This window comes from Helianthus annuus, chromosome 5 (assembly GCF_002127325.2).
Source record: "Helianthus annuus cultivar XRQ/B chromosome 5, HanXRQr2.0-SUNRISE, whole genome shotgun sequence".
Taxonomy (NCBI): domain Eukaryota; kingdom Viridiplantae; phylum Streptophyta; class Magnoliopsida; order Asterales; family Asteraceae; genus Helianthus; species Helianthus annuus.
The window spans coordinates 157,823,735-157,846,404 of NC_035437.2; the positions used below are offsets into that span (position 1 = coordinate 157,823,735).

General features: G+C 37.6%; 1 protein-coding gene across 2 annotated transcripts; it reads left to right on the plus strand.

The window, feature by feature from the left end:
- Window positions 1-10,702: 10,702 nt before the first annotated feature.
- On the plus strand, window positions 10,703-13,935 carry LOC110941722 (nuclear transcription factor Y subunit C-1). Of its 2 annotated transcripts, none has more exons than XM_022183383.2 (2): window positions 10,703-11,424; window positions 13,639-13,935. In XM_022183383.2, exons 1-2 carry the CDS (start codon window positions 10,799-10,801, stop codon window positions 13,640-13,642), a joined length of 630 nt encoding a protein of 209 aa, XP_022039075.1. In that variant the 5' UTR covers window positions 10,703-10,798; the 3' UTR covers window positions 13,643-13,935. The 2 variants fall into 2 exon arrangements, with proteins under 2 accessions (XP_022039075.1, XP_022039073.1); XM_022183381.2 differs by lacking the exon at window positions 13,639-13,935 and adding an exon at window positions 12,797-13,579 and having other exon boundaries at window positions 10,715-11,424.
- Window positions 13,936-22,670: the final 8,735 nt, after the last annotated feature.

The following is a 22,670-nucleotide window of genomic DNA, read 5'->3' on the forward strand; positions in this document are numbered from 1 at the left end:
CATATCTGTATGCCATGTTGAATGATATTGATATCATTTGAACTTGTAAATAAGTTGAGCTAAGACCGATTAATTAACTCGAGCTTGGTTCGTTTAACTTGAGAGGAGCTCAAGTTTAGCTCGCTGTGAACTGTCTCTAAAGGTAGAGCTCAAATTGTGAGTAAAATTACAAGCTCAGGCTTGGTTTGGGCGTGGCTTGTTTATTATTCTACTTATATTATAATAGGCTCGTGAGCCTAATCAAGCTTGATGTGTGAAGCTTGGGCCGAGCTCCTATATTAAACAAATTCAACTTGGCTCGTTTACATCCTTAAGCAAGAGGAACACAATTTTGAAATAACAGATGACAACAGGTGGGTGGTAGGTGTTTCAAACTACCGTTACATAATTTGAGTTATAAATGTGGAAGGGACCATGAGAAACAACTAAATTAACAAGTCAACCCAAGCAAAATGCTAAAAAGAAAGAAGGAAAATGTCGAGGCAAATACTATAGCTTCAATTTCTGCCTCATAGCTTGAGGCAACTAAATTAACATGGTCATGTAGGTCGTATGATATGTGAAAAACGGTCATGCAGGTGACATGAGAAAAATGGTCATGCGGTCATTTGACATACGGAAAAATGGTCACTTGGGTCATATGATAAGCGAAACATGGTCGTATGACGGCCCGTATGAGTTGGTGTTCTCCAAATTACATGAAGTGTATGATGTGTTTGACTGACTCAAAAATTACTGGCATTACCATTGGCAACCATTTTCACCCTATCATATGGCCTCTATGATGTGACAGACTATGGTGTGCAGACTTGATTTGACATCATACGACCCGTATACACCGTACGGCCCGTGTGATCTGATATGCGCTCTTGTATACAGATGACTCACTGTCATTGTTGGATTCGTAGGGGTGAGATAAGGCTTAGGGACCTCCTGGGTTCGATTTCCACAACAGAGTTTTTTCTCAGATTTATTGTGTTTCCTTCTGAATTGGTGTATTGGTATTATTGCCTAGAGAGGGTTTTCCCAAATTTATTCGGTTTCCTCCTAAATTGGTGTATTGGCATTATTGCCGAGTGGAGATGGATTTGATCGGGTGGTTCCGCTGGTGGCACAATGATACTCTGGTGGTCTGTCAGTGATCTAAATTTGCCGTTAAAAAAGTACTAATTTTAGTTGTGAATATATATTAAGTTATAAAATATGTATATACTAAGGACTATATTACTACAGGTTTTCTTTTTTGTACATGGGTAAGGACCGAACTTATTGAGAAATCTGGTAAGATGGAAATTCATTTTCTTTAAACCACTTGAATTTGAGTTTTGATGAATCTAATTGTCTTTGCTTTGCTGTCGGTATTACAAAACTAACTTATTAGTTCTTGAGTTGCAAATGCTAATGGGTTGGGTATGTGTCTAGAGGTGTTAAACGATCCGTGTTGTAATAAAACATTTTGTTTAAGTTGTGACGTAACACATCTTTTAAGTTTTTTAAAAGATAATTTGATTAAATGGGCCAATATGCTAACTTGTCTGGCCACCTAAACACAACCCGTTTAGCTAAATGTGTTCATGAGTTTAAACCAAAACTGGCCCATATCCATTTAGACTAAAACTGAACATGCAAATATTGTGTTAGGCTTATCATTTTATGTAATAACTTTATACCCTTCCGTTCACATACCGATTGTAATACGTATTCCATACCTAGACTAATACCCATCAACTACATATGACTCACTGTCATTGTTGGATTCATAGGTTTTCTCAAAGTTGTATATTAATAAACTTATGTGGTTAAAAAGTACCGGTTAAGGCTTCCAACACTCGAAACCCAATTTTTTAACTTACCCAAATGTTCTTTGAATAATTAAATACCAAAGTACATTTTTAATGATGATGTTGATAACAATTTCAATTATTGTTTATTAATTTTTTAAATATAATATGACATATAAACATGTTTGGTTTTGATGCATGTAAACGGGTGTGAGATTGGTATAATGGTGTTGGGTAAAAATGAGCCATTAATATAATTTTAATTATTGTTTATTATTTTTTTAAGAGTTAAATGCTTGGTTGGTCCCTGTGGTTTGCAAAAATTACTGATTTGGTCCTAGTGATTTACTAATTACACGCGTGGTCCCAAAACTTTTCAAAAATACACTCGGTTGGTCCCCAGCCCTAACCTCAGTTAGATTTCTTAGTTAACTATGTGTGAAATGACTATATTACCCTTGAACAATTAAAAACCTAAAACTAAGAATTAAAAAATTAAAACCTCCCACAACCTTCATCATCTGCATCACCATCATCATTTTTGTGGGTGTGTGAAGAAGAAGTCTCTGATTTCATCTTCAACCTAAAGAACACCTTATCCCCTCAATTTCCATTTCTCAGCAACTCTATCTAAACACCCACACAAGAAAACCCTAACACTTTTGAAAAATTCCAGCCACACATAACCAGATCCTTATCATCTTCTCCATGAAGAAACCCTATATCCTATACATACACACATAGAACCTTAACTACAACTCAAACACACATACATAACCCAAGCCAAACACCCTCTCGGTCACCCTCTCTCCTTCTTCCTCCCTTTCTACAGTGACCGGCCACCACAGTTGGTAGCAGCGCGTGATGGTGGCGGCGGATGGGTGCTCCGATCGGAACAGGGAAGCGACAAGCCGACAAGTGGCTCGACGGCCGGCGACTAGCCGGTGAGGTTTTCTGATTTCTGGTAGTGGAGGCGACGACGACGACATAATCAGAGAGCCGGAGAGAGAAAACGGGGAGTTAGTTTTGGCTCAAGTTTCAGCTTCTGTTTCGGCTCGGGTGACGGTACGGTTTTGGGCTAGTCGATTCGGGTTCATTTTCGAGTGTGGTCTTTGTCATGTGAAGATGAAGTCTCTGATTCGCCGGAGAAACCGGACGGCCGACAGGTCGCCGGACATGGTGATGAAGATGATGCAGGTTGTGGTGGGGTTTTTAATTGTTCAAGGGTAATATAGTCATTTCACACATAGTTAACTGAGAAATTTAACTGAGGTTAGGGCTGGGGACCAACCGAGTGCATTTTTGACAAGTTTTGGGACCACGCGTGTAATTAGTAAACCACTAGGACCAAGTCTGCAATTTTTGTAAACCACAGGGACCAACCAAGCATTTAACTCTTTTTTTTAATATAATATAACAATAAAGCACAACTTACAACACAATAAAGCATTATACAACCCAAAAAACACAACTTACAACAATACTATGTACAGAGACATGTTACTAGTTCATAGTATATATTAGTCCTTTATAAAACTTAATTAGTTAAATATAATATGATATTTTTCCTTTCAAGCTAAGATAATAGGTTAAAAATCACTAAGTAGTGATCATATACCATAACTATTCCATTTAGTTAACCAACAAACACAATTATAACATTAAAACAATAATTAGGTTTAAATGATATTATGTTTACAAAGGGTTCATGTTAAATATAAATAAAATTCATTTTAATTTCGATGGAAAAAAACCGAAGACATTGACCATGACAAAACCTTAAAACGAGAGACGAAACTAAAATTAATCATTATAGTAGAACAACTGCACATTGAGCCCAAGAAATTGATCCTTATAATAAAAACGTGGCAAGCAATGTCAAAAGGTGTCAAAACCGAAGACTATGTAAGAAAAGAGGGAAAAAAAAATGAGTCGATAGTCATACATTTGGTTTCCTATACTTGCAAAACACTCACTTTGTACATCGGCATAAGATTGTAAAGTTGTACAATAATGTTCGTTAAACATTAAAGCACGGACTCAGCAATTGTTGTATTATACAATACAATATACACATTTCAATTTATTAAATATATATAAGCCCATTTATTTTTATACCTTTAAAAAACAAACAAAAACTAATCAAGAAACAACCCAACTAGGCGTTATAACCCTTTTGGTATGGTTATTTTGCTCTTTTAGTTGGTCTTTTTCTGTTAAAAGTATTATCATTTATATCCTAATTCATGTTTTATTATATTCAGTATTGGGCTTGTGTATATATTATCATAATGTTGGGCTTGTGTATTACATTGGGCCCGTTGTTGGGTTGTTGTTATTTTTCTGTTATTATAACAGATTATGGTTGTGGGCTTCTGGGCTCAAGGTATGATTATGCTATTCTTGATACATGAAGGGGTTGGAATGTAACTTTCTTTTGATTCAGATATAAAAGAGAAGAGAGAGAAAGCTGAGTTCAGTGTGTTGAGATATTTTCTAGGGTTTCACTTGTTCCTCTGGTTCGCTCATGTTCTTGGTGATTCTGGAATCATCTGGTGTTGAAGATCATCTTGTGTTGATCATCCGTCTTCATCTTCTGGAGTTGATCATCTTGTGTTGATCATCTGTCTGGTTTAGATCTCAGTGTTGAGATCGTTGTATTAGAGATTGTGTTAATCTCTTTGTTTTGTATCCTTCATTTTTTGTTCTTGTATTGTTCTAGTTAATGTTCAACAGATTTCTTCAATCTGTTGAACTTGTATTGTACACTGGTTAAAGATCTCAGACTTTTGAGATCTAGGGTTTGGTTGGGTTATTTTCTGGGTTGGATAATCAATAAAGGTTTTGTCACAGTTTTGTCGCTACATCTTGTGTATTTGTTCAATATTTGTTAGATCTATACCATTTTTACATGGTATCAGAGCTTTAAAGCTCTTGTGTACAGATCTAAGTCTTCCGCTGTTTAGATCTTGTTTGTTTGTTGTAGATCTGTTCTGATATTGTTTTTTTGTAGATCTGTGGAGTTGTTGTTCATCTGATCTTGGGATTGACTTGGTGTGGATCTTGGCACTTCTTGGAAGACTGCGTTGGTCTCTGAAACCCTAGAAGGTTCAGGGCAAACCAACCAGTAGTTGTTCATTGTTGTTTGGTGTTTGACTCGTAACCCTAGAAGGTTACAGTCTTCATCTTGTGCGAAGACTTTGCACCCACTGTGAGATCTTTCCTTCTCGTAGTTAGTTTTCTGCTTTATTGGTTGATTAGTTGAAGTCGGGGTAGTGAGGACCGGCACTTTGTTTGTTACTTGATTGTTTTGGTTTTCTTGGTTTCTGTGAGTTTGGCTCCTGTATTAAGACATGTTCAGGCACTATAAGTGATGAACCTGAAGTCTTGACACTGATACAGCTTCGCCATTTTGTGTTGTTTTCTGTGGTTTATTTGTTGTTTCTTGATTGTGTTCTATCTGTCTTCTTGATTGTGTGTCATCATGGTTCAACCAGAACAAGTGGATCAACCTGGTCCAGGTCCTAGTACATCTCAGACCTTAATAGGTAAACTGGATATTGGAGATCCACTTTACCTACACCCTAGTGATTCTAGTGCCCTTACTATTGTTAGTGTAAAGTTGAAGGGTACTGAAAATTATGCTGTGTGGTCTGCATCTATGAAACTTGCTTTAGAAGCTAAGAATAAGTTTGGGTTTGTAAATGGAAAGTGTGAAAAATCCACTGAGGATGATGTACTTGCTAGTCAGTGGGATAGATGTAACTCTGTGGTGTTAACTTGGCTTTTAAACTCTGTGTCAGAGGAACTTTTCTTAGGTCAAGTTTTTTCTAGTTTAGCTTCAGAGGTTTGGGAAGATTTGAAAGAAACTTATGACAAGATAGATGGTTCTGTGGTTTATGATCTGTTCAAAAAGATAAATAATATTTCTCAAAATGGTTCAACAGTTGCTGACTATTATAATAGATTAACAACAATGTGGAAGCAGTTTGATGCTATGCTTCAACTGCCAACATGTTCTTGTAAAGCAGCTAAAGATTATAATGATTTTTCAATGTTAATCAAGCTAATGCAGTTTCTTATGGGACTTGATGATGTTTATCAACCAGTAAGAACAAATCTGTTAACCAGAGAAACCTTTCCATCTGTCAAAGTTGCTTATTCTGTGGTTTCTAGGGAGGAATCACATAGGTTAACTAGTAATGGGTCAAAAGGACAGAATGTTTCTTTTGCTTCTAAGTCAAACCAGTCTTTTGAGTCAAGAAGAAAGACATCTAATCAAAGGGGTCCTAACTCTGCTTTAAAATGTACTCATTGTAATATGTTAGGTCACACTGTTGATAGATGCTTTGAACTCATTGGTTACCCTCCTAATTTTAGAAAAAGAACTAATAACACTTCTGGTAAAACTAATGTTAGTGGTAAATCAAATGCTGCTGTTGGGTCTTCTTCTAGTGCATCTGCTTCTGTTTTGCCTTTTACACCTGAACAGATTGCTAAATTGTTAAATTTAGTGGGTGATAAGTCTGCTAATGTGTCAAGTACTGGAGTGGAGTCAACAAATGTAGGAGGTGAGTCTTGCTTTGTTTCTAGTGGTATAAGTTGTTCTAGTTCTGTGTTTTTTGAAGGAATAACTAGTTGGATTGTTGACTCTGGGGCTAGTCAGCACATGATAAACAGTGATAAAGATATGTTTAATGCAATTGATGTTTCTGAGTTTGACATTAAAGTAGGTCATCCAAATGGAACCAATGTAAAAGTTGTTAAAATTGGAAATGTCAAGTTAACAAATGATGTTGTTTTAAAAGATGTCTTTTATGTCCCAGAGTATCATGTAAACTTGTTATCTGTTCATAAACTTGCTAAAGATAATGGTATAAAAGTTGTGTTTACTGAGAATAGTTGTGTGTTACAGGATTCCAAATCAAAGAGGGTCCTGGTGACTGGTAGTCAGGACAATGGTCTTTACTTTGTGGGAAAGGATGGTAATTGTGTGAATGTTTGTTTTAATAGTTATGTTAGGGCAAATATGTGGCATAGTAGGTTAGGCCACCCATCTGATCAAGTCCTAGCTGTGTTAAGAGATCAGTTTGGTGTTAATAGTATTGAACATGGTCCTTGTGAGGTTTGTCACAGGGCTAAGCAAGTTAGGGTTCCATTTCCACTTAGTGAACATAAAACCAAGTCTGTTGGAGAGTTAATTCATCTAGATGTTTGGGGACCTTATAAAATAACAAGTTATGAGGGCTTTAAATATTTTTTAACTGTAGTAGATGATTTCTCTAGGACTGTTTGGTGTTACATGTTGGTTAATAAGACTGAAGTTTTTGAAAATCTATGCAGTTTTTATGAGTTAATGCAAACTCAATTTGAGAAAAAAATAAAAATTATAAGAAGTGATAATGGAACAGAATTTGTTAATAACCAAATGAATGTTTTTTGTAAAACAAAAGGTATATTGCATCAAACTTCTTGCTCTTATACACCACAGCAGAATGGTGTGGTGGAAAGAAAGCATAGGCATTTACTTAACACAGCTAGAGCTTTGTTGTTTCAGAGTAATTTGCCACTTAGGTATTGGTCTGATTGTGTTTTAACTGCTGTATACTTGATTAACAGGTTACCAACTTCTGTGTTAAATGGTAGGAGTCCATATGAAATAGTTTATGGTTTTAAACCCTCTCTTGTTCATCTAAGGAACTTTGGGTGTTTGTGTTTTAGTACTGTCTTAAATGAATCTGATAAACTGGCTTATCATGCTGATAAGTGTGTTTTAATTGGGTACTCAAATGTAAAAAAGGGGTACAAGTTACTGTGTTTGGATAATAAGAGGGTATTTTATTCAAGAGATGTGAAGTTTTATGAAACTGTTTACCCTTTTAAGTCTGTTTTAAATAAAAGTCAAAATTCTAACAATGATTTAAATCAGGTAAATTTTTTTGATAATACTGAAATGTTAACTCCTGAAGTTCCTATAGTTCCCAATGATGAAGAGGGTATAACTGGTGCTCAAGATCATTGCAGTGATGATCAGCCACCAGTGTTATCCTCTACATCTGCCACTGATTCTAATGTTGATAGTGATCAACAGGTTGAACAGTTAGGTAGTAGTTTGCAAGGTAGCACTGAGGGGGTAGGTAACACTGCAGGTTCTCATGATGAGACCAACCCATCTGAGGGACAGTTGATTAGGAAGTCTTCTAGGAAAGTTGTTTTTCCTCAAAAGTTTGATGAATTTGTTGTAGAAGGAAGGGTTAAATATGGTGTTGAAAAAGTGGTTAACTATGCTAGTTTGTCTGCTGATAATATGTGTTTTGTGTCTTCTTTGAATAAGTCGATTGAACCTAATTCATATAGTGAGGCCATTAAAGACCCTAGGTGGATAGAAGCTATGAATCAGGAAATGGAGGCACTTAATAGAAATAATACATGGGTTGTAGTTGATCTGCCTAAGGGTAGGAAACCCATTGGGTGTAAATGGGTCTATAAAATAAAATATAAGGCCAATGGGGAGGTTGAAAGATATAAGGCCAGGTTGGTTGCAAAGGGGTTCAACCAAAAAGAAGGTATTGACTTTGGAGAAACATTTTCTCCAGTAGTAAAAATGGTTACTGTTAGAATTGTTTTAAAATTGGCTGTGAATAATGGTTGGCCTCTGTACCAGCTTGATATAAATAATGCTTTTTTATATGGTTCTTTGTCTGAAGATGTATATATGACATTGCCTCTAGGTTATTTTAATGAGGATAAAAATAAAGTGTGCAAGCTTGTTAAGTCTCTTTATGGACTTAAACAAGCTCCTAGACAGTGGAATGAGAAATTGTGTTCTGTGTTGATTAAAATGGGTTTTTCTCAAAGTTTGTGTGATCACTCTTTGTTTATTATGAGCAAAGGTGATGTTATTGTTATTCTTTTAGTCTATGTTGATGATATAGTTGTTACTGGAAATAGTTCAGCTGAGGTTTCTAGAGTTAAAAAGTGTTTGAGTGAAAGTTTTCTAATAAAAGACTTGGGTGTGCTTAAGTATTTTCTTGGCATTGAAGTCTTATATTCAGAAGGTTCTGTGTGTTTATCCCAGAGAAAATACTGTCTTGAACTTTTAAATGAGTTCGGATATCTTGGTAGTAAACCTGTTGGGACACCTATTGAGTTGTCACATGTTATAACCAACAAGATTGAAAAAGATGTAAATTATTTAGAAAATGTTACTGGGTTTCAAAAATTGATAGGTAAGTTGATTTACTTGTCATTGACCCGTCCTGATATAAGCTATGCTGTACAGTTCTTGAGTCAATTTATGCACAAGCCATGTCAGTCACATTTAGACATTGCTTTAAGACTGTTAAGGTACTTAAAGCAATGTCCTGGGAAAGGTGTTTTGTTCAAGAAAACAGGTGATTTTAGTGTCTCAGGTTATGTTGATTCAGACTGGGCTAAGTGTCTGTCAACCAGGAAATCAGTTACTGGTTATTGTGTGTTTCTTGGGAATACACTTGTTTCTTGGAAAAGCAAGAAACAAGGATTTGTTTCTAGGTCTACAGCAGAAGCAGAGTACAGGGCAATGTGCTCTGCTGCTTGTGAAGTGATGTGGATTAGAAATGTGTTGTCTGAGTTAGGTATAAAATGTGCATTACCTGTTTCATTATTTTGTGATAGCAAATCTGCTATATCTATTTCACAAAACCCTGTTTTTCATGAAAGAACAAAACATTTTGAATTGGACTTGCATTTTTTGAGAGAAAAAATTGCAAGTGGCATAATTGACCCACAAAAAATTGCATCTGAACAACAGATTGCAGACATTTTTACAAAGGGTTTAAATATTGCTCAACATGAATCTTTATGTGAAAAGTTGGGTATGTTTGACATGTTTAAAGCATGAATTATGGGGGGGTGTTAAAAGTATTATCATTTATATCCTAATTCATGTTTTATTATATTCAGTATTGGGCTTGTGTATATATTATCATAATGTTGGGCTTGTGTATTACATTGGGCCCGTTGTTGGGTTGTTGTTATTTTTCTGTTATTATAACAGATTATGGTTGTGGGCTTCTGGGCTCAAGGTATGATTATGCTATTCTTGATACATGAAGGGGTTGGAATGTAACTTTCTTTTGATTCAGATATAAAAGAGAAGAGAGAGAAAGCTGAGTTCAGTGTGTTGAGATATTTTCTAGGGTTTCACTTGTTCCTCTGGTTCGCTCATGTTCTTGGTGATTCTGGAATCATCTGGTGTTGAAGATCATCTTGTGTTGATCATCCGTCTTCATCTTCTGGAGTTGATCATCTTGTGTTGATCATCTGTCTGGTTTAGATCTCAGTGTTGAGATCGTTGTATTAGAGATTGTGTTAATCTCTTTGTTTTGTATCCTTCATTTTTTGTTCTTGTATTGTTCTAGTTAATGTTCAACAGATTTCTTCAATCTGTTGAACTTGTATTGTACACTGGTTAAAGATCTCAGACTTTTGAGATCTAGGGTTTGGTTGGGTTATTTTCTGGGTTGGATAATCAATAAAGGTTTTGTCACAGTTTTGTCGCTACATCTTGTGTATTTGTTCAATATTTGTTAGATCTATACCATTTTTACATTTTCACAGTTTTTTTAAGGTTAACGTTTTACAACTAAGATGTGTTGATAATTCGTCGACCTTTTCACAGTTTTTAAGGTATTGAGATATGTTGATGAGCTACGAGCTGGCTTGAGTTTTTATAGTCGAGTTTGAGCTAAAATCTTCAGCTCGTTAATATTTTTTGAGTTTAGCCGAGCTGACTCGTATACGTTTGAGATTGGGCCCAACCTGACTCGGCATTCACTTACAACCCTAACTTTATCGTAATAAACATTTAAAGCATATAAAAACGTAATAATATTTAAAAGTTATAAATAATAAAGAAAACAAAATTACAATATTACCCTTGTGGGAAAAGGGTGTGTAGGATAAGCCAATGAACCTTATCCTCTCTCCATCTATTCACAAACCATCACTTTTTCAATTTCCCCTAGAAAGAGAGAATGGAAAACACCACCACCACCACAAACAACCACCCACCCTCCACCACCCCTACCCCAACCCCCACCCCATTCCCCCACCAACCCCCCTACAACCACCACCACCTCCTCCAACAACAACACCAACAACTCCAAATGTTCTGGAACTACCAACGTCAAGAAATCGAACAACAAGTCAACGATTTCAAGAACCACCAGCTCCCACTAGCCCGGATCAAGAAAATCATGAAAGCCGATGAAGACGTCCGCATGATCTCCGCCGAAGCCCCTATATTATTCGCTAAAGCCTGCGAGCTTTTCATCCTCGAACTCACCATCCGTTCATGGCTTCACGCTGAGGAAAACAAACGAAGAACGTTGCAGAAGAACGACATCGCTGCCGCTATTACCCGCACCGACATTTTCGATTTTCTTGTGGATATTGTGCCCCGTGAAGAGGTTGTTGTTGGTGTTGGTGTTAAGGATGATGGGGTTGGTGGTGCGGCTAGTGGGGTGCCGTATTATTATCCGCCGGCGGTGGGACGGCCGGCGGTGGATCCGGTGGGGATGTATGGACCGCCGTCGCAGGCGTGGCAGTCGGTGTGGCAGGCTGGTGATGATGGGGCGTATGGGGGTGTTGACGGTCAAGGGTATGTTTGTCTTTTTTTTTTTTTGGTTTTTATTAATTTGGCAAATTCGATTAAATAATTCCAACTTTCTCAATTTGCCGATACTAATTCCAAATCAGTTATTTGCATATAATAATCCGAACTGATTCACTTTTGGCCAAATAGCTTAACGAAGTTAAGTTTTTTTCTGAATTACAAACATATGTTTTAGGGATTTTGATCAAAACGAGGATACGAGTCAATTTTGATCAGAACGGTGCTCCAAACGGCTTGATTTTTGTTAATTGGAACTTTAAACACCGGAATCGAAGCACCATTTTCGTCATTGGGCAGTATTTCGAGATAAATTTTACATCAATCAACTCGCATCCTCGTTCTAATCAAAAGTCCTAAAACATCAGTTTGTAATTCGAAAAAGAACGTAACTCCGTTAAGCTATTTTTAACGCAGACTATTATCGGCCAAAACTGGACCAACTCATGTTATTATTGACAAATAACTCAAGTTATATTATCGGCCAAATTGAGAAAGTTGGGATTATTTAAATCCAATTTACCTATTAATTTTTGCTGTTTTTGAGAGAAAAATCTTATATTTACGCGGAAAATTTGAATCTTTTTTGTTATGGGGTTAATGGGTAGGTTCTGTGATCATGTTTTAAGTTGGATGGTTAAAAAGATTTGAAATTTTGGTGGGAATTTGAATCTTTTTTGTTATGGGTTAATGAATGGCAATGGGTATGTTTATCTTTTTAAGTTGGGTGATTGAAAAGATTTGAACTTTTTTGTGTGAGGTAACTTGGTGATGTTTGTGTTCTTGAATGTGTTCATACAATTTGTTCTTTTGAAAATCTTGATTAGTAACTGTGATTGTTATTGTGTTATACAATTCTTGGTTTTTGTTCTTGGGATTGTTCTGAAATGTGAAATTGTGCTCTGCAATTCTTGAATTTTTGTTATGGGATTGTTCTGAAATATGAAGTTATGGTCTGCAGCATTTCTGGATTTATTTATGGGATTGTGTTTAAAATTTGATTATGCTCTACAATTCGTGATTTTTAAGTGATTGTTCTAAAATTTGAAATTATTTTCTACAATTCTTGATTTTTATATGTGATTGTTCTAAAAGGTAAAATTATTTTCTACAATTCTTGATTTTTATATGTGATTGTTCTAAAATATGGAATTATGTTATGCAATTCTTGATTTATTTATGGGATTGTTTCTAGAATGTGAATTTATGTTGTACAATTCTTGATTTTTTTTAAGGGATTGTTCTTAAAGGTGAAATTATGTTGTAGAATTCTTGATCTTTAATAAGGGATTGTTCTTAAAAGGTTAAATTATGTTCTACAAATCTTGATTTTTTTTTTTTTTTTTTTTTTTTTTTGTAGGGTTGTTCTAAAGTGTGAGATTGTGATTTGAAAATCTTGAACTTTTTGTATGAGTATATTTGGTTAAAGATTCAGTGGTTGAAATTTGAGAGAGAATTGTTTACAATGAGCCAAAGTAGAAGTGATATTCCACCTTTGAAAATTATTCTATATGTTTTGTGTTTTATGCATTATTCCATTTGATTGTTTTACAACCAAGAATCCAAAGCCATATGAAATTTGTGTACGCCCCGCTTGCGGTATGCCCATATAATGTATATATGTGTGGGCGCTCGGGGGGCAAAAGTGAAAGTGCACTAATTTTAACGTTATTTTACTAATTTCGTGAAAATAATAAGAGGGATGGTTAATCATGCATCATGTGGTGGCGTTGATAGCCGAAAGACAAGGGAGTACATGCACTAATTGGCCTTTGTGTTAATTGCCGAGTGTTATGTGCCTTATGTCCAAGGATTGATGCAAAACTACCATCGAGCCGGGGGTCTCACTGGAAGCAGCCTCTCTATTCCTACAGGGTAGAGCCAGAGGTAAGGCTGTCTACATCTTACCCTCCTCGGACGCTACCTTAGCTTTGCTATTCGTGGGATTTACTGAGTATGATGATGATGATGACGACGACGACGACTTCTGATACTAAAAGAATCGAAAACAATCTACTTGTTTGTCTTTATAATCATCTGTAACAGCCAAAGCTAATTTGATTAACAAAGATCTGTTAAAACTTAAACACGCTTAAGTTTATGCCTTCTTCTAGCATAAACATGTTTGAGTAATGCAATGATTAAGTAGAGTATGTTAATGTGTTAACAATATTATCATAATCTTGTGTTTCTTGATTGCAGGTAAATATCAATTAGAAGACGATTTTCTGGCTGGCGCGTATCAATTTGTTGGGTCGGGTGAAGATCAGATTGGTGTAGTAATTCCTGCAAATTATGATGAAATCAGAGGTTGCTATACATAGTGTAATGGACTAATGGGGGAAAAAAAAAAAACTAGTTTGAATATGCAGTTAGAAATGTCTGTATAAAATTAACACTTGAAAGATGAAACAATGTGCAGTTGGAATGATTTAACCTCCAAAACTTTGTTCAAATATTTGCTTTTAACTGTTGTATCATACATATCTTTGTTCATTATTGTCTGGCCTTCTTGTCTTTCCCTTTTCCTTATCTTGTCTACATAATCAGTTTTAAAAAGTAGAGACCCGTGAAGAACATTTATACCTGTTGTTTTAAATGTGATATTTTTTTACTGGATCTCTCTCTCTCTTTTCCTTATCTTGTCTACATAATGGGTTTCACCGGTGCTTGCCAATGATCTCTAGATCAAGTGGGGGAGGGCTTATATTTCTCTTGAGAGATGCAGGTTCAACTCTCACTTGGTGCAGAGTGAGGCACTGGTGAGCAATGATAGGAGACACATGGAAACCTGGGTTGGATCCTTGAGCCAAACGAGTTTTACCGGTAATTTCACTGTCGTGCCTACGGGCCGATGGGTTACCGGGTTTTCCTCGGAATTGGTGGTGGACCCGGGTTTCATTGGTGCTTATACTGCAGTTTATTAGTGAAACTGGTTTTGTATTAAAAAGGTGCGCCCTAATTTTCTTGATTGGTGTTTATTTTGGCAAGGTGAAGATAGCCTTGTTGACAATACATGTATAAAGTGAGTATACATTAAGTTCAAGCTATAGCTTTTTGCTATAGCACTATGGATTAATATTATTTGCTTATATATATGTTAACACACAAATAGCAAAAGAAAAAATAAATGATTAGTTAAATAAGATTTCATTATCTATCTCTAATATCCCTGTTAACTTTTATAATTATGTGTATATGTATATTTAAAGATCAATTAGGAGAATAGTGCAAAATAGCTAGTTGCCGTGTGGTCATTGGGCCACATTTCTGGATTCTCGGTCTTCTCACGTGTGTAAAGGACCTCTAGACAGTTACTTTTTTTTTTTTTTTGCTACTTTTTCATTTTTCTCCCCTTCTATGTTTTCTAGGTTTTGTATTTTTGTTCCTCTTTCCCTTAAGTTTATACTTGATACCTCTGGCACTTGCGCCTAGGGCTGGCAAATCGTGTCTTAGCAGGTTTAACAGGTATCTGATGACGCGAACAACAAAAATTTTAAACATGAATACGACTCGTTAAACTACTTTATATCCAATGTTAGTGCATTATCTGTCTATCGCCTCCGTCAATCTAGTCCGTAGCAGAAACCGAAGAAAACGAGATTTATATTGTTATATTAGTGATACTTAGTCAAAAAGGCAAGGTGGCATAATTGTAATTAATGAGAAATCTCATTAAAAGCCAAGGCCTATAAATAGGAGCTTTATGTTTAGTTTAGAGACTTTTGCAACTTTGGTCACTTTAGAGCTTTGGAGAAGTTAGGAGCTAGAGAGAGAAACTAGAGAGAGAAAGTGACATCGTGATTCAGGTTCTTGTACGTTTTCAGATTTGATCAATAGAATCACAGATTATATTACGTCTCGTGTGTTCGGTCACGTTTGTGTACGGATTCCGCACGTCACACGTTCGGTTACGCAATCGTTTCGGAGTCAAAACCGGTCCTACAAGTGGTATCAGAGCAGGAGCTCGATTGTAGTGATCTATCACACGATTTCGCACAGGATTACATCGATTTCAGATCTGAATTTCATCTATTTCTTCATCTTTTTCATATTTTTCACGTTTTTAGCTGAAATTCGTCAAATTGAACGGGTTTTTACGGTCCAAATCGTCTGATTTTTTGATATGTTGTGCGAAAACACTAGATTTACAACCCTACCAAATTTTAGATTCAAACTCCTAGTCGTTTAGGAGAAATTCGAGTTTTTTAGGTCCGATTTCGTGATTAACAGCCAGGTTTCGCTTGAAAGTAATGAATGATTTCGCTTGTATGAACATTGAGGTTCCGCTTCAAAGATCGTGAGGTTTCGCTTCAAATACATTGAGAGTTCCGCTTATTTGTCCAAACAGTTTCGCTTGAAAGACATCTGATGTTTCGCTTTTTCGTCATTAAATGGTTCCACTTATTAGTCAAATCAGTGATTCCGCTTATTAGTCACTGAATGGTTCCGTTTTTTAGTCATCACTGTGGTATGAAGTAAAGTTGTCGGTCACATGTAAACTGGCAAAGTTGAGGTTCAATCAGATTAAAAGAAACGTTGGCCCAATGATAATAATAGTGTTATAACTTTTGTCGGCCACATTGGTTTGAAAGATAATAACCATTAATCGAATTGATACAAAGAGTGGCCCAATCATGTTAATTGCACCGATTTACTAGGTATAATCGGCCCTATCAGCATATCTGTGCACCGACCCACTGATTAATATCGGCCCAATGATGTTGTGATTCCAAAATAATATTGTCGGCTACATTAAAAGTTTATTTTAAAAACGGCCCAATTATTTTACATGCAAAGTTGTTGTTGTCAGTCTTCTTTATCAGCCATTCACGTGATTACATCAGAATTTTGTCAGCTCATTGCATTGATTGTATTGATTCAAAGTATTGCATGAAAAGATGTCGGTCATTGTTTAATAAAAGAGAAAGGTTTAATTGATTGCATGTGATTAAAGTTCATAGTTGAAGTCAAATAGTCAAATCGCTACCCAATCGACCAACTTGACTTTTTGTCATGAAGTGACATTCAACAAGTGAAAAATAGGTCATCAGGTTGTTTGATGCGTGTTCAGTTCAAGTGGAAATAAGGTCAGGTCGCTTGAAATTGGTAAAGGTCATTTGAAAGTAATTCAATCCGTTTGGAAAGTTCATCAGTCCATACGAAGTGAACCAGTCCGTTTGGAAGTCGGCCAAGTTGTTTGAATTTCTATTCATTTCGTATGAAGTGAGTTAGAAGTAGTCCAGGTTGTGTCTTTGTGAATCAGGTCATTTGAATTTGATCAGGGTCATAGCAGTTCACACGGTTTGACAACTTGAACATCAGTCCGCACAGTGTGTCAACCTTCAGTCAGCATAGAATATTCACCAGTCCGAGTATTATTTTGAGTTAGTTGTTTGATAAGTGTTTGAACTGATAAGTGTTTGTTTGTTTGTTAATTCAGGTAATTCGAGATATTCAAGGTAATTCAAGAAGTTCACATCATGGGTGAAGAATTCTACAACACGTTTTTCAACGCGTTCACATCCGAATCGTCTGAGGTTGCAAATGTTACACCAAAAACCATCACGAAGGCGATCAACGAGAACATTAAGCATGATAACTTTTATGGAACGCAATCAAAACCACCAACTCTTGAAAGCATTGAGGATTATACCTGGTGGAAAGAAAGATTCATTAACTGGGCAAAAGCATATGCACATGAGAGCTGGTTCTGCTTAGAGTTCGGATACAAAAGGCCAAAAGATGACAAAAACGAAGATCTACCGTTCAAGAAACTTTCCAGAGAAGAAAGATCTGAGTTTGCTGCAGAACAAAGAATGGTTGCTTTGATCCAGACAGCAATCAGAAATGATATATTTGCTTTGCTTACTCATGATGGATCCTCAAAATCAGTCTGGGAAGCTTTAAGAGTTAAAGCGGAGGGGGAAAACAGATTAGAAAAAATAAAATTGCTTTACTCAAAAAAGAATTTGATCTGTTTGATAATATAAAAGGAGAGACAGTGAGACAAATGATTGAGAGATTCTGTCATCTTAAAATAGAGCTTGAACGTTTTAAAATTGATAAAACGAGAGAGGAACTTATCGATAAAGTCATTGAAGCGTTACCACGAGCAGATCAGTGGCAAACGTTTGTTTTTATCTTAAAAAATGATGCTTCATATGATGAAATTTCTCTTGATTCTTTGTTTGAAAAGATTGAAAGTCATGATCTGGAGTTACAAAAGCAAAGCAAGATGACTGGTTCTTCACATCAACAGAATGTGGGCTTGTACTACAAAGGCAGTGTATCTTCTGATAAAGGCGTTGGTTCACCAAAAACAACATTTAGTGGTGAAAAGATGAAAGAACCACCAACAACGTCAACAAGTCATCATTCTGGATATCATTCATCTTCAAAGACAAATTCTGATGAAACTGAAGAAATTCTGTGCAACATTGCTCTTAAACTGAAGAATTCTCCAGTAATGAGCATCAATGCAGCGAAGCAGCAAATGAGTTTTCTTGCATCGGTTCTGGAGTCGTATGAAGGTCTTGTAGCTGGCAAAATTGGAAACTCTGAGTTGACCAAAGAAGACTATGACCAGATTGATCCGGAAGAGATGGAGCTTATTGACATCCGTTGGTGTTTAGCTAGTTGCATTCGGAGAGCTTAGAGGTATATGGAGATTACCGGAAAACAATCGCTTGGGGGTGCGTCAACAAAGCTTGGATTCGACAAATCCAAAGTGACCTGCTTCAGATGCAAGCTGTCACACCCCAACCGATGGCGGAATCATCGGGGCGCGGCACTAGGCGAATCAGATTGCTCAAGAGAATCCATAACAACTATATTGCGATAGTATTTATTACATTTGTCATCCCATACTAACAAACAATACAATCACGTAAGTCATCACAGATTTCTTGTCCTCTCGAACAATTCAAATCCGACAACCTAGATTTTAGATGAGTTTCTAGACTTCCTAGCTTGATTTGATGTAAACTTCGGCTAAACCTGCAACATACGTTAAAACTTTGTCAATACAAAAGTATTGGCGAGTATACAGGTTTGATATGTGATAGTGTGATAGATTAAAAGTGCTGCGAATTTCCACATGCATAAACGTAATACACGACATATATACTCACAAAACTGATACTACCAGCTAAGTCCTCGATGCTCGACTCTTGATGGCATAACTAGACCCCGTCGGGCGAAATAGTACTATACTAGTCTTGGTGGGACGTCACGAGTATAAGTCCTAGCATACATGTACTAGCATTACGTATATCTATGCAAACAGTTATTCGCAAGTGATAAATAGTCCAATTAAATCATTCGTTTGATAAGTTTGGTTTTTATGGAACGTATGTTACACCCAAAATTCGATAAAAGGGGTCAAGTATACTCACAGCGCGTATTCGGTTAGGTTTGCGGAATCGGTGCCGGAGAATGTCCTGATTTCAGACAATTTATGTGAGTGATAGATTACTATGCGTTAAACGGTATCGATTTGCGTGAAATCGGGCGAAATTGGGTTAAAATCGGACAAAATAGTGAAATTGGGCTGGCCCAGTCGAACAGGCCACTCGATCGAGTGGGCCTGGTCGATCGGTTGGACTTGGTCCTGATCGATCGGACAGTCTGATCGATCGAATGGCTGTTCGATCGACTAGCTGTTCGATCGACTAGCTGTTCGATCGACTAGCTGTTCGATCGACTAGCTGTTCGATCGACTAGCTGCTCGATCGACTAGCTGCTCGATCGACTAGCTGTTCGATCGATTGGGCCACTCGATTGGCCATCCTGTTCGGCTGTTTTCGATGATTTTTCGAGCGTTTTTCGGCGTTTTGGGTTAGGACGTTACGATGAGGTGTTAAGCAACTGAAATCCCGTCAATTCCGACCTGTTTTTAACGGCCGGGAATCACCCCGTTCGTCAGAACTGGTCGTTTTTGTCGGTTTTTCCGTGTTTAACCCGAAATCGATCATTTTATCACTAGATCTGATGTAAAAACCTTGATTTTACTTAGGAAATGCCCTGGATCTGAGTTGTTCTTGATGATATGAGGTCAACACTTGAAGTTCATAAGAACTTTGTGATGAAATCTATCCGAACATCCCAAATCCGTGGCCTTTTGATTAGAAAAACCTTGGTTTGGTTGAGATTCATGAAGAATCGTATGTAAATCATCCGAATCTGAGTTGTTCTTCATGGGATGTCATCACCTTTGAAGAACTTTATGGTGACATCACCTTAGAACAGCCCAAATCCGTTGATTTCACGGTTGAAAATTGGGATTTGAAAGATAGAAAGATGAAGGATTGCATTTGGATCAAGAAAGTACAAGATTCGGGTTGAAAACTTACAAGAATCGGAAGAAATCGAGAGATTTGAGGGCTGGAGCGTCTTGGTCGGTTAGGAGCAGCAACACAAGTGTTTGGGAGTGAATGGAGGGGTATTTATAGGCAAGGAAGGGGAAAGGGAGGCAAAACAGCAGTTGGATCGGCTGGCCCAGTCGATCGGCTGGCCCAGTCGATCGGCTGGCCCAGTCGATCGGCTGGCCCAGTCGATCGGCTGGCCCAGTCGATCGGCTGGCCCATCCGATCGGCTGGTCCATCCGATCGGACTGGTCCATCCGATCGGACTGGCCTATCTGATTGGGCCGGTCTGACCAATTGGACTAGTCTGATCGAATTGATCCGTTCGGAAGCCTTTTGATCCCGTTTTTGGTGCGATTTCGACGGTTTAAGCCATGTTTTTATATATTTATATAATTATTAATTTATTTATTATAATTAATCACAAAAGGGCCGTATATACGTATTTATGTATCCAATTCTCAGTGCGGTGATCGAGTTACGCGTGCCTTCGAGTGCGTTCTTCGATGTGATGTGCCACAATGATTATCGGGGCACCACTTACTCGTATTGCCATCATCGTCATGACGGTTAGAGTCATAGTACTCACCCGATAACCCTCGTTAGCGTTGATTACTCACATTTTGACACCTCACGCTCATCGAGAAGGGTAGTTTAGGCCCATATTCGACATCATCGTGAGTGTTATGCAAAATAGGTTTGTAATAGCGATAGAATATGCGTAGTTATTCAATTATACTTCGATTTAGCGATATAACTGGTATGATTTCATTATGATCCGAATCTCCGGTGCTAGGCGTAACGAGTGTGTCGAGTAGTAACAACGCACGAAGGTGCGGGTTGTTACAGTATCCCCTCCTTTAGGAAATTTCGTCCCGAAATTAATCCAATAGTAGGGTCGTAAGGGTTGATGCGATTGATGGAAGGGATTAATAGCGTCTAGATAACGAGCGATCGATTACGATTTGGCGAGTGAAAATAGAGAGAGCATACGATTCGATTACTTAGAAGTGATAACACATACAAAAAGCAATTTTATAGCGTTTTAAACTTACCAATACTCGATTAATTTCCGAAGTTAATTAAGAAAAATCTCCTCATGGCGCGGTGTCGACCGTTTTGATGTCCACACCAGCGCTATGTGGAGGGTTTTGTTATTTGATAACAGGTTTTGAGTTTTACATTTTAAAAGAATCAGGTGGTAAAATAAGTTTTAAGAAAACTTTCCTACAACGTGGGTTCGAGCGGAACTCGACTGCCGAACCCTCGTTCTCGGGAAGATTCCTGTCGGTCATTGCAAAGGTTTTTTTTTTAAGAAAAGAATTGGACTTATGAAATTTTCATTGGGCACGAAGCCAAACTGATTCAATGTTTTCTCCATGTCGTAAGGAATTTCACTTGTCCAACGGTTTTAATAAAAATTTTATAAAAATAGGTTTTCCTTATTATGATGGAAAAATAATTTACATCGGGCCCCACGTGGCACCTTCCCACAAAAGTTCGTTAATATGGTTAAAACACTTATATATAGGAAGTACCAGCGGCGTATCCACCATGCTTTACCCATATTAACTCTGTTTCATGAGGCAGTGTCATGCGTGCCGATAAGACACAGATAGAATTTCGATTCCCTTGATCCTAGCGATGAGGTGCTAGACCGAGTTTTTGAATAGAGATAAGTTGGATGCAAACCAAGCGTAGGCAGCGGGTGCGAGTAGTCCGGTCGCACAACGCTGATATGGTATGCTTGGTTGGGCAACGAACGACACGATTTTGATTCGAGTAAATGAGATTTCGATTTGATTCCACACGAAGCTCGCATGGCACGTTTCCACAAGACTTGCTAATATGACAAACACCATGTTTCCCATATTAGTTTCATCTTGTGAAGCGGTGTCATGTTTCCTAATATTACACGTCCTGCGATGACTTCCAAGTAACATTCGAATATCGAGAGGCAATAGATTTCAACAGATTGATAAAAGGCGATTGTTGCGTTGCGAGTGATAGACGATTGATTGAACTGATTACACCACGAATAGTACTAAGGCTAGCCCACACGGCCTTTTTCCACAAAGTCAACTAATATGGTCAAAACATCACCATGTTTCAACCTTGTTAGTTTCGTCTCGTGAAGCGAGGTCTTGTGCGCTAACATGACACGTAGAATGCGTGCATTGATAAGTAATAGCGAACCATGATAAGAGTATCGAGTTGGTGGATTAGGTGCGAGGCGCGTTAAGAGTGGAAGGCGGCGAGTGATTCTCGATACTCGTCTAGCGAATCCACAATAGACGATCCACACCGGCTGATAGAAGTTCACACAATTGACAACAACTAGCGTTAGAGATTTCTAGACAAACACATGATGCGATTGCGATTTCGAGCCACTTATCGAATGATTTGATTGCGAGATTGATCCGGCAAAACTGCGATTAAGTTGCGTTCTAGACTTTACGACCAGTCTCGCGTTGCTCCAATTGCTCTTCGGGGTGAACTTACCTAAGTTCATCGATGTGGCAATTTGTGTACGCGGACTTACGAGAAGCCTCGCAGTGATGCGGTTTAGTTTTGTTACGCCTTGTGATTGATGGTAGAGTGTCAAATTAACCATAATAGTATAATAGGTCTAATAACGTCCAACTCCACATGGCACTTTCTTCACGAAGTTTCGGTAGTATGGTAAAGCGTACCCCCGCGTCACCCCTACTACTTATGCCCCGTGCTTTGGTGTCACACTTTGTTGACACGGCCTTGACCGTGCTTTTAAACGTTATGGCACCATTAGAACTTCACTACGATCTCCGTGCACTGACCAAGATAATCCCGTGTGCACCCGTGATTAGTTGTCCCTTGCACGTATACCGT